The 12,467-nt window shown below is 34.1% G+C and overlaps 1 protein-coding gene across 3 annotated transcripts in view; it reads left to right on the top strand.

The window, feature by feature from the left end:
- Positions 1 to 12,467, top strand: part of LOC149785977 (beta-1,4-N-acetylgalactosaminyltransferase bre-4-like) — a 123,931-nt gene that overhangs the window by 98,275 nt on the left and 13,189 nt on the right. For all 3 annotated transcript variants that reach the window (XM_089976237.1, XM_089976239.1, XM_089976238.1), the window contains 3 exons: positions 8,870 to 9,057; positions 10,689 to 10,811; positions 11,403 to 11,498. In XM_089976237.1, the coding sequence (XP_089832363.1) occupies positions 8,870 to 9,057; positions 10,689 to 10,811; positions 11,403 to 11,498 (407 nt within the window). The remainder of the gene's footprint in view (positions 1 to 8,869; positions 9,058 to 10,688; positions 10,812 to 11,402; positions 11,499 to 12,467) is intronic.

The following is a 12,467-nucleotide window of genomic DNA, read 5'->3' as shown; positions in this document are numbered from 1 at the left end:
TAATACCACAATGTCAGCCAATTCTGCGCGTCGGGTAATTCTGCGCAACGATACGTCATTTCTGCAGACATTGGATCACATGTTATTTTGGGTCAAAGTACATTTTGTATCTAGAAAGAACGGTTGTACTTTAATTAAGAAAAGTGATATTCATAAACTGAACAAAAATATGCCACATTTCGACTTGAAATGAATACGAAAATGTGATATATAAATGTCAACATGAAGGCCCACTCCATTACAAAGAAAATCCTATTTGCTATGTATCTTTTAGAATTGTACAAATAAATAAATTATTTAAAAGATGGAAATGTATACCGTAAAAGAATTCTGCATTTTAATCCAAGTTTCCAAGTTTTCACACGTACAAAATCGTCTGCTACCCAACATGTCAACTTGCCGCAAGAACGGGATTCTCAAGAAATTCATTGGCTTATATAGTCTGTTTCTAAATTCTTTATTAATTTTCCCCCATAAACAAGACGTTGTAAGCACTATTACATCATTATCATTGTTGTTTCTCTTCCTCATAATAGCTTATTTTGTTTATAAAATGTTGAACTTTACTAAAATTAATTTAAAAATAGGTTTAGTTGGCTCAATATCACTTGCCATTTACTGACCTAATTTCTATAGCCCGATGGATACATATTACATCTTTCAAAGCTGTGCGCAGAATAGGCCGACATATCGCGAGTCATGAAAACACAGGGGTGGTATCCCTTGTGTCCAAAAATATTATTTTGAACAGAATATTCCGGTGACAATTGCCTCTTTTCAAATGGTAAGCATTGCAGTATTTTATTTTCGTCAATCAGTCGTATTCGGTAATTCTTTTGCTTCAGTATTGGTGACGGAAACCATTAGGTGCGCAGAAATGCCCGACAGCATTGTACATGAAATGATGGTTTTTACCTGCCCTCGTATCCTTTGTTTAAACTGCCCAAAAATAGTTTTACATAGCGCGATCTAAGTTTTCCCGGGCAAATTAATACTTTTTTTTCGGTAAGCCGGACGGGCACCTCACTTTGAATACAGGAGGGGTATCTGAAATTAGAGGAGCCCTGGGAGTCGGGTTATCGGATTTTTTTTGTAGCACTGATACACGTTCGTGAGGCATTTTACGGTTTGATTTACTATACATAAATGCTGTATCGATGGGTACTCAAGCTATATATAAGCTGGCTGCCGTAATTACATGAACCATTTATAGCTGGTACAGAGAATAATCAAATAGCATATTTAATGTGCCTGAAAATTCGCAGAGAATAAATTATTTTTATTTAATACAAGCTGCACTGGTTATAACAACATCAGTTTTGCTAATATTTAAAAACATTTGCAATATTTTTTAGTGGAGAAATATCCGTTTGACCTAAAATTACTATTTCATGACTGTTGAGCTGTTACTACTTTATCGTCATAAACGTAGTAATAAAAAGAAGCAAAAGCGTCAAGTTTTATAAAACATAACAAATAATTTTATTATCAAAGTTATAAAATGAAAATTAAAGGTGAATTTACAGTATTATGACTTGAATCTAAAATAATCCTAAAATGTTATATTCAAACGAATTGAATGTTCCAAATGAATTTCATATCCTTAAATGCACTGGTCTGCCAGCAGTCCTGAAAATGGCATTCCGACAGGACATCTTTGAATAATTTACAATGGTACCAGATTAATATTTTAGCCCAATGAGCACTCTGTAGTTCCAATGAATAATCTAAACAAATATTTCCTCCAAAATAATATCTAACATAAAATGGGTCTGCAGACTTGGTGCTGCAGCTAGAAGGCATGAAATAAGAATAAAAAATTGTCCAGCTCCACGTACCAGCATAAGAGATGGAGACACATTTGGCTGTTAATCCTAAACGACAATTTGCATGTGTCCCACATCGTAAAAGAATTCAACTGACCAAATCCATCCAATAGGAAATAAGTTAATTCTTCCAAGTACCAACCTGACTGACCTGTCCAATGGGAAACACCTCGAAACGCATAAACGTGTTTTATTAATGATATTATTATTAATGGTCGTAAACGCATACGTCAACAACTATTTAAAGATTCTGTGCAATCAATCATAATTTTCTAAAATAAAATGTTATGCCTGCATTCAAAATTGACCTTAAATAATTACTACAATTTACAGTAGTGAACCAAATTTGCGAAAATAATAGATATACATAACATTGCTTACCATTACACGAGGCATTGGATATGCATAATAATGTTGTGAAATGGTAATTTAAAAATACTATATTTTTGCTATATTAGCTGAAGAGTCGAAAGGTCACACGCATGTTTTCCGAAATGTCTAAACTTGACATACAAGGTTTTTCGTTTATTTAACACAGTCAATGGCTGTGAAAGCTAAAACAGGTTGCTATCAAACATAACATTGCTGGTTCGAGTCCAAGTTTTGGAGAAATTTTTTGGGTAGTAATTGGGGAGACCTATCATCCTAAGCAATACGAGAGATGAAAATAAATTTTATGATGTAAAGTCGGCGTCAGTTACGGCACGGATAATCTCTGATACATATCTACTTATTTCCACGACCTTTGAGCCTTCTAGTTTGTCATTTGGCATGCTAGGTGTTCATCTCGGGTTCCATTGGAAAGCATCGTAACTTGTGTGGACTGCACACATTAGCTTGACCATAAAACCTCATGGAACAGCTTACAATTAGTAGTGTGCCCATAATTTCCAAGAACTAATTCATAAGCACAGCTCTGACTGCTGCATCTTCTTTTATATTACGAAATACCTAGCACATAATGGCAAAAAATCAGACTGAGTCGCAAAATATTTTGAAGGAACTTATAGAGGTCTCTAAAAATGGGATTAATCTACCATATGGATGGAATATAAAAAGTGCAGCTGAAAAACTTGAATCGCTGTTTTGTTTGATACAGATTTATCAAAATATGTTATATACGTTTTAAGACAATATCAATTGGAACACAGTGGTACATTGATTAATTTAAGAGCGATCTTTGAACTTTAACAGAAGAAACTTGGCCAAGCTTATGAGCAGAATTTTATTTTTTTAAAAATATAATATCGTGCAAGAAAAAAATGGAGTCCCTAAAGTTGAGTAAATTACCCACTGCATCTGAAACAATATCTGAAGCGAGTGAATCATCTGATAATTTTAGCAAATATTCTAGCTGTAGTGGCAAAGATATTCAAGAAAAAAATCAGTTAAACAAATCATTCTGTGTATTGATATAAGAACGTAACCGGACAGACAATGAAATGGATACAAAAATACAGAAATAAATGAAACAGATACAACTATAAATGATACAGAAATAAATTTATAGTTAGGACTCAAGTGAATGGGGTTTCTGATGATGGTACAATACAAAAATTATACAAGTGACTCGCGGACTTCTTCATCAGAGAAGGCTTTCTCCTTTTATAAACATATGTCTTGCCTCTATGCTTCAGCTAAAACAAATTGTATGACAGCATGGAATGCGAACACCAAGAAGTATGCGAAAAGCTGACATAATTACATTAATTAGACCTATAAACCTGTTTCACCACCAGTCACTAATACAAGAGCAACGTTACAATAAAACAATTTGCAAGTGAATGTAATATAGGAATACCAAGAGGTTGATATACTTACATTATTAGATGTGTTTGAACATAATTGTCATCGGGATGAACAGAACCATTGTCTGGATGAACATATATGTATTGCATCTGCCATCTGCAATCATAGGTACTTGAATTTAAATTTCATATGCATAGTGGTGAATTAGAAACTCACATGTCAAATATCCCACATACATACAAACCAGGCATAGATGCTCGACAACGGTTGACCAGTACGATTCCTGGAATCATATTAGAGTTATAACACTGTGGCTACTCTGGAGTTCAAGAAGATATTTTCCTTACTGTGGATTTGGTTATGCCACTTAACAAAGACGGATTTAAAACTACTACACCATGGATACACAGCAGTGCTTGTACAGTTCTGAACCATAGCAACACTCGCACCATCAGTGATGGAATAGATAAAGGTATTGGAAAGATTCTCAAGATCTTGGAGAAATACACGAAATATAGAATCGGGATGGACTCTTAAAAGATGCTCTCAAGTCGAGGTACATGTCTCTCCTATCAACCGTTTCATGGACCCAGTTACATACCAACACAATCGTGGGTTCCACCAATATTACTTTTGAATGCAAAGAATGTTGGCATGTTTTAAATGGGCAATTTCGTCAGCATTATATCTGGATAATGATAACCAAGACCTTTTTGAAAATACTGGCAGGCTAGGGTGAACATTGGCAATATTGAATTTTTTCTTCAGGTTACTATGGACATAATGAACAAATTTGAAACATTTAAGAAATGTATTATGCAATGTACAGTATTTGTAAGCAGGTGCAATGTACTGTATTTGTAAGCAAATGCAATGTACAGTATTTGTAAGCAAATGAAATGTACAGTATTTGTAAGCAAATGTGTTGTAAGCAATGAAATGTACAGTATTTGCAAGCAAATGAAATGTGCAGTATTTGTAAGCAAATGCAAATGTACAGTATTTGTAAGCAAATGCAATGTACAGTATTTGTAAGCAAATGAAATGCACAGTATTTGTAAGCAAATACAAATGTACAGTATTTTGTAAGCAAATGTATTTGTAAGCAAATTAAATGTACAGGATTTGTATGCAATTGTGATGTACATTATTTGTAAGCAAATGAAATGTACAGTATTTGTAAGCAAATGAAATGTACTGTATTTGTCAGCAGATGAAATATACTGTATTTGTAAGCAAATGAAATGTACAGTATTTGTAAGCAAATGAAATGTACTGTATTTGTCAGCAGATGAAATATACTGTATTTGTAAGCAAATGAAATGTACAGTATTTGTAAGCAAATGAAATGTACTGTATTTATAAGCAAATGAAATGTACAGCATTTGTAAGCAAATGAAATGTACTGCATTTGTAAGCAAATGAAATGTACAGCATTTGTAAACAAATGCTTTGTACAGTATTTGTAAGCAAAAGCGAAATACAGTTTTTGTAATGGCAAGATCTGCTTCATAGTTCATATTTTCCATGGCATACACCTTTGCATCGATTACATCATAATGCCATTGAACATTGTATATACTGTGGTAAGTAAACACTTCATAATCCAGAAGATATTATTCAATTTGATGAAGAGATTGAATTTTAATGTCACATCATTTCTGTATAATACATGGGGATACTCTTCTTGAATCTGACCAAATAGTTAAGTTCGTAACTTAGATAAAATCTCTTTCAAATTGGTAAGGTCTTAAATTGGGTAAAATTTCCATCTGATAGGTAGGGTTTTAACTTGGATAAAATTTCCTTAATGTAATTCAGGCCAGTCTACGTGTAATCTGTTATACAGTCATACACCAACTATTATACAACTCTTTTTGCGTTGATGTCCAATAATCTCAAACATATTTTTTGCCACTTATAGCGCATGCTGCCAATTCTTTGGTTAATTAATCATTGATCCAGAAGTGTAAATAATGCTGTTGAGGTGGTGCTACATTTTGTGTTTTGTTGGTGTTTATATCTTTTTATCCATGTACAAATGTAGCCATTCATCATGGATTTCCATTTTTATAAAGCTGGGCTTAGTAATAATAATAATAATAATAATGATAATAATAAGCACTTTGTATAGTGCCAAATCTTTAGAAGCTCCAAGTGCTTTACAACATTAGACAACACCTATAACATAAAAAAACATATATAATGATATTATTACAGAAAACAAACACCATGAAATTATAAAACATTAAAACATGCTGTAAATATTTAAGGTAGGAAACATTATTAGGTCTTTAAGTTTGTTCTTGCAGTTGAAATAAGTGAGTTTGAAGAGTACTCTTGAATGGGATCACTGTGTCTTTGTGTCTATGTTCAGTGGGCAATTCATTGCACATTGCTGGGCCCTGGTATGCAAAAGAACATTGTCTATATGACTTCGTTTTCATAGTGGGAATAATGAGTATATGATTGTCAGAAGAGGAGCGTAAGTATTTTGCTGGTGTTTACACATGGGTGAGGTTGGATAGGTATATTGGACTAGAGTCTGACAGTGAAATGTAGCACAGAGAACAAATTTTGTGTTTGATTCTGGATCAAATGGATAGCCAGTGTAGGTACAGAGCAGTGGGTGTGTGTGCTCTGATCGTGGTACTCTAAGTATGATCCAAACAGCTGTGTTTTGAACTTTTTGAAGTTTCTGAAGTAGATATTGAGATGAACCAGACAGAATTGAGTTACAATAGTCCAGTCTTGAAAGTACTAATAAACATACAAGTGTTTTAGTGGCATCAACAGAAAGATATTTGCGAATGGAGCTGATGTGTCTCAGCTCAAGATATGCAGCCTTGCATATGTTCATGACATGTTGGTGCAACGTGAGAGTACTGTCCAGAGTGATACCTAGGTTTCGTACTGACTGTGTGAATTTAATGTTGGTGTTGCTGATATTTATTGTTTGAGGTAAAGGATGTGACAGAGAAAGTCTTTGTGTTGTGATCAGAATGGCCTCAGTTTTATCATCATTCATCTGTAGCTTGTTACATGTCATCCATGATTTCACATCAGAAATGCACCTCTCTACACCTTGGATGGTAGCATCAACTTCAGTTGGGTGGCTAGATTTGTATATTTGGGTGTCATCTGCGTACAATTGGTGAGACACTGGATGATGATCTATCTATGACACTTGAAAGCGGCTGAGTGTATAGAATGAAGAGAACAGGTCCAAGAACATACCCCTATGGAACACCACAACATAGATTAACTGGGCTGGATTGTATTCCATTTGCAGACACAATTTATGTCCTGTTGACCAAGTAGGACTTGAACCACAGTAAGGCTCTATCATGAATGCCAAATACATGCTGGAGATGGTGAAGTAATATATCATGATCTATTTTGTCAAATGCTGCAGACAAATCAAGGAGGGTGAGGACTGTAATCTTTCTGCTTTCCAACGCAGAGAGAATGTCATTAACTACTTTTAGAAGAGTGGTTTCAGTACTGTGGCAAGGGTTTCATTAGGACTTTTCATTACTAGGACTTCAAATTTTCAATTCTTGGATTATTCTTTTTCTCAATATTACCTTGTTTTTTCTGGGGAAATAAATTATTTGTTAAATTTTATCAAGCTTGTTGTCTTTTCATTTTTCTTGTTACGTTTTGTAAGAGCCTAAAAATGTGACATAGTAAATTGGGTGCTCGTACTTGGGATATATGAATTTTGGCAACATATTTCAGAAAACTTTGTTTTTGAAATTTAAAGTCTCCATGTTTTTGAAATTTTTAAAATCCCAAGTATTAATTTACATTAGAAATCTGTAGTGAAATCAGCAAGCTTTTTTACAATGTCATCAAAAGTGGAGATCTTTCTTTCAAACCCTACCCAGGAACAGTTAGACCTTTTATAAAGAGATGAATTGATTCAACTTGCCAGAAAATATGATCTTTCTGAGGCAAAAGTTTCCTTAATGAAGCATGAAATAAAAAATATTTTGGTTCAGTATTTGGTGGAAAAGAATATTTTGGATAAAAGTGTTTTGGTTTCAATCAGTATGTATCAGACTCAGACACAAAAGTAAAGGAATTAAAATTAAAATACAAGATGGAATCAGAGTTAAGAAAGCTGGAACTTTAGAAAGATAAAGAAGAAAAACAAATGCAGTTTCAATTGGAGAAAGAGAAAGAATAAATGTTTTTTGGAGAAAGAGGAGAAATACACAAATGCAGTTACAAAAAGAACAAATGCAGTTGCAGTTACAGAAAGAAGAAAAACAAATGTTATTGAGAAAGAGGAGGGAGAGATAGAAACAGGAACAAATGCAGTTACAAGCAGAGAAAGAGTAGAGTGAAAGACAAATGCAGTTAGAAAAACCACAAATGAAGTTACAGGAGAGAGAGAAACAAATGCAGTTACAATTGGAGAAAGAGGAGAGAGAGACAGATGCAAATGCAAAGAGAGAAGGAGGAGAGGGAATATCAATTTAGAATAAAAGAAATAGAGCTGGCAAGTGAAATGCACGTTCCCACTTCACATACAGATTCAGGTTTTGATGTCACTAAGAATATTAGGTTAGTACCCCCCTTTTAGAGAAAATGAATTAGACAAATATTTTCCTCAATTTAAAAAAATTGCTGAAAATTTGAAATGGCCAAAGTGCAGTTATTTGATCAATGTTGCTTAGCCAGGAAAGGTGATCAAGGTTATGAAAATCTCAGGCAACTTGTAATACTTGAAGAGTTCAAGAAATGCATCCATAGTGACATTAAGACTTATCTTGATGAGCATAAGGTTGAAACCTTTGGAAAATGCTGCTTGTAATGTTGACGACTATTATTTAGGTCGTAAAGTTTCTTTTGTATATAAGAATTGCCTTCTGTTAGAAAAGTATTTCAGCCTGATACAAGCCCTTCTAAAATTCAAACATTTTACAAATCAAGCTTCTGATAAGCTCGATCAAAAATCCTTGTCTCTTCCTACATGTACCTATTGCAAGAAGAAAGGACACGTTATTTCTGATTGCTAATAATTGAAAAATAAGCATGAGAATCAAGACAGACCTATTCCAAATGCTCTTATTTCTAAGAGGTCAAGGTCATGGTTATGTATTGAAAGCAATACATTTGTTGGGTCTAATAAACCCTAATAACTATATTAATTCATAGAGGGTGGCTTAATCACTACATAACTATTCACCTCACAAATCTAACTGCAAACAAAATAGACCATGATCTGCCATAGCGACGATTTCATTTTCCTTTATGTAGATCTAAAATTATAATTTGCTTTGCAGGCACCTGACAAGATCTTCAATCGTGCTATGTTGATGAACATAGGATTTGTGGAAGCAGTCAAACTATATGATTTCCAGTGTTTTATCTTCCATGACGTGGACCTTTTACCAGAAGATGATCGCAACCTATACACCTGCCCACCAATGCCTAGGCACATGTCAGCTGCCATCGACAAGCACAAGTATAGGTTAGACTTGTATTGCCAATACTTTGATTGCTTTGTATTTGAAGCCACAAGCAATAAATGTTTTAATGTTAGCAACATTTAAGTTGTCAATGGCACCTTTCCCTACTCCCTGCTGTTCTATCCCTTAGCTCAGTGCATGATTACTCTGCAGTTATAGTCTGGAATTGTCTCCCTTTTTTCCTCTTATCCTCTTATTTAAATAAATGATTGATGTTCCTGTCACGTTTTCTTTTATAACTTTGATCATATAATTATTTGTTAAATTTTACAAAAGTTGTTGATTTTGCCTCTTTCTGTTACTTAGTTTATGACCATACAGTCCCAGCACAATACAAGGCAAGACAGTTATTTCTTCTTAATGTGATGGGGCCCTAAGAATGTGGCTGTGTAGGGTAGGTGACCTGTCAGGCAGATTTAATTATCTTCTTACTGTGATGGGGCCCTGAGAATGTGGCTGTGTAGGGCAGGTGACCTGTTAGGCAAATTGAATTATCTTCTTACTGTGATGGGGCCCTGAGAATGTGGCTGTGTAGGGTAGGTGACCTGTTAGGCAAATTGAATTATCTTCTTACTGTGATGGGACCCTGAGAATGTGGCTGTGTAGGGTAGGTGACCTGTTAGGCAGATTTAATTATCTTCTTACTATGATGGGGCCCTGAGAATCTGGCTGTGTAGGACAGGTGACCTGTTAGGCAAATTGACCTATCGCCAGTTGTCAATCATTCTGCTCGATTGACCAATCAGCGAGTGCTATTATACACACCTCCAGGCACTGTTTACGTCCGCCATTATCCTCCGACAAGCTGCTCCTGTCGATATCGACTCTGCTATTGTATATCAATAATTTTTTTTCAGTTCTTCAGTTGAATGCTTCCAGATCATAATTATGTCATCTAAAAATCTGAACCAAAGAGATGGATTAAACTTTTCGTTTTGAATAAAATCCTTTTCTAATTCACCCATGAAAGGGAAGAGTATATAGGAGCCATATTAATACCCATTATCTGTATTAATTCGTATTATTAAATTGAAAATAATTATTTTCCAAGATAAGTTTTTATTATTTTACAAATATCTTCGCTAGTAAGTGTGCTATTATTAGGATTGTTATCAAGAAAATATTTGCACTCTTCAATACCATGTGCATGCAGAATGTTGGTATGTAGTGATGTTGCATCTAGTGATACCAGGATTGAAATAATCAGATAGATGTGGAATAGACTTCAACTTTTTAATGAAAGTAGTTGTATCTTTAATGTATGAAGGAAGTGATTTCATTAAAGGTTGTAAAACACCTTGAAATATTAGGACAACATGGCCTTACCACAGAGCATGACATCTTTGTGACATCATGAATTTTTAATGTGTTATATCTAGGAAAATATTATATGGTATAGATGGTGATTAAATAAAATATGTTGGGGTAATTTAGAAAATAACAGTTTTGATATATTATGTTTCTACTTCCAGGGAAATCTATTAAAACATTGTTTTTTTCTGCTTCAAATTGCTTCCTTTGATTAACAGAGCATTAGAATGTTTGGTCAGTTTGGTTTAATGTCCATGGCAATCAGTTTGACTCATTTAGAATTATATAATATCAACTCTTATTTCTCCTAATTTCTTTCCAGGCTTTTGTACACCCAGATATTTGGTGGTGTGACTGCCATGACAAAGGAACAGTTTTTGAAAACAAATGGATATTCCAATCATTATTTTGGTTGGGGTGGAGAGGACGATGACATGTTTAGAAGGTACTATACAAATTATAGTTCACAATCCCATATTGTCTGTTTTATGCAACGGCCTTTTTCGTCGTCCGTCACCTGTCCATCTGTCAGTACTTGCTTGTGAACACTCTAGATATCATGACAGGTCAAATTTCAATCAGAAATATTTTAAAACATTGAAAAAACATAAAAATAACCTAACATTTTAAAATTCAATTTCACTTACATGATTTGTAATAATTTTTGTAATGTTCAGATGTTGCTAGATCACTTGGGAAAGATTATAAATCCTGTGATTCACAATCTTCACTCATCCTCTGTGCAACGTTTGAACATAAGAAACTGGTCATAATCTATCTTTTATACTCACTCATAAGTCAAGTTCAAAATAACATAGACTCTGATCTTCCATCACATAATGAACCAGCCAATCAGGGTCTGAGCTATTTTGTTCTACTGATTAACAAACTCCATATAAACAGATTTGGCCGAATGCAGTTTGACTTGACTTATAAACTAGTATATATGGTATTCAAAAAAGGTGTTAAAGGGATCTCAAAGAACTAACACTCTGAAAGAAATTCTTTTCAAGATAAATATATGGTGTACTTTCAGGATTCTGTACAGCAAAATGACTGTCACCAGATATCCCATGACTATTGCCAGGTACAAAATGCTAGACCATGTTAAGGACAAAGAAAATCCAAAGAGGTAAGATATAGCAATCTGAAAAACTTGACCTGGTCTCATTGAATATGATTAATTTGTTTTTCCTATGATATTCCTAGGGTACCAGTCTTGTCAGCTTTTAAAAGGTGGTAGATGAGCTTTTGACAGGAAAAAGTTATTGTAAATAGAAATATGCCCAAGTTTTGCAAAAGTGTGGAATGGGCCTATAAGAGTATGGAATTCAATCCCCTGGAATTCCAAGCCATGGTTCTTGGCAATCCAGTCCCCAGGAATTCCAAGTCATTGTTCTTAGCAATCCAGTCCCCAGGAATTACAAGCCATGGTTCTAGGCAAGCCTTTCCCCAGGAATTCCAAGTCATTGTTCTTGGTGACAAGTCAGAAAGCTCAATTTTAGCAACCACATATCTAAGGCAAGTCAGAAAGCTCAATTTTAGCAACCACATATCTAAGGCAAGTCAGAAAGCTCAATTTTAGCAACCACATATCTAAGACAAGTCAGAAAGCTCAATTTTAGCAACCACATATCTAAGACAAGTCATAAGCTACATTGTAGCAACCACATATCTAAGACAAGTCAAAAAGCAGAAACCTGTGGATCTACTAATCGACTATTATTAAGCTATTGATCTACTAATTAACTAATATTTAGCTGTTGATACTAATTGACTAATATTAAGCTGTTGATTAACTAATTGACTAATATGAAGCTTTTGATCTACTAATTGATTAATATTAAGTTTATGATCTACTAATTGACTAATATTAAGCTGTTGATCTACTAATTGACTAATATTAAGCTATTGATATACTAATTGACTAATATTAAGCTATGGATCCACATATGCTTTATTATGTCAGACTTTATTTTCTGCCCCTTTTTAAATTTCTGTTGTTTACAAATATGGAATAAAGACCATTCAGGGCATTAATATTGACATTTGATGATTTTAATAACTCGTATGATTCTCTGTTATCTTCCATCTTTACATG

The sequence above is a fragment of the Sinohyriopsis cumingii genome, chromosome 12 (genome assembly GCF_028554795.1).
Source record: "Sinohyriopsis cumingii isolate HCF-2022 chromosome 12, ASM2855479v2, whole genome shotgun sequence".
NCBI classification, from domain to species: Eukaryota; Metazoa; Mollusca; class Bivalvia; order Unionida; family Unionidae; genus Sinohyriopsis; species Sinohyriopsis cumingii.
This window is presented reverse-complemented; position numbering and strand designations above follow the sequence as displayed.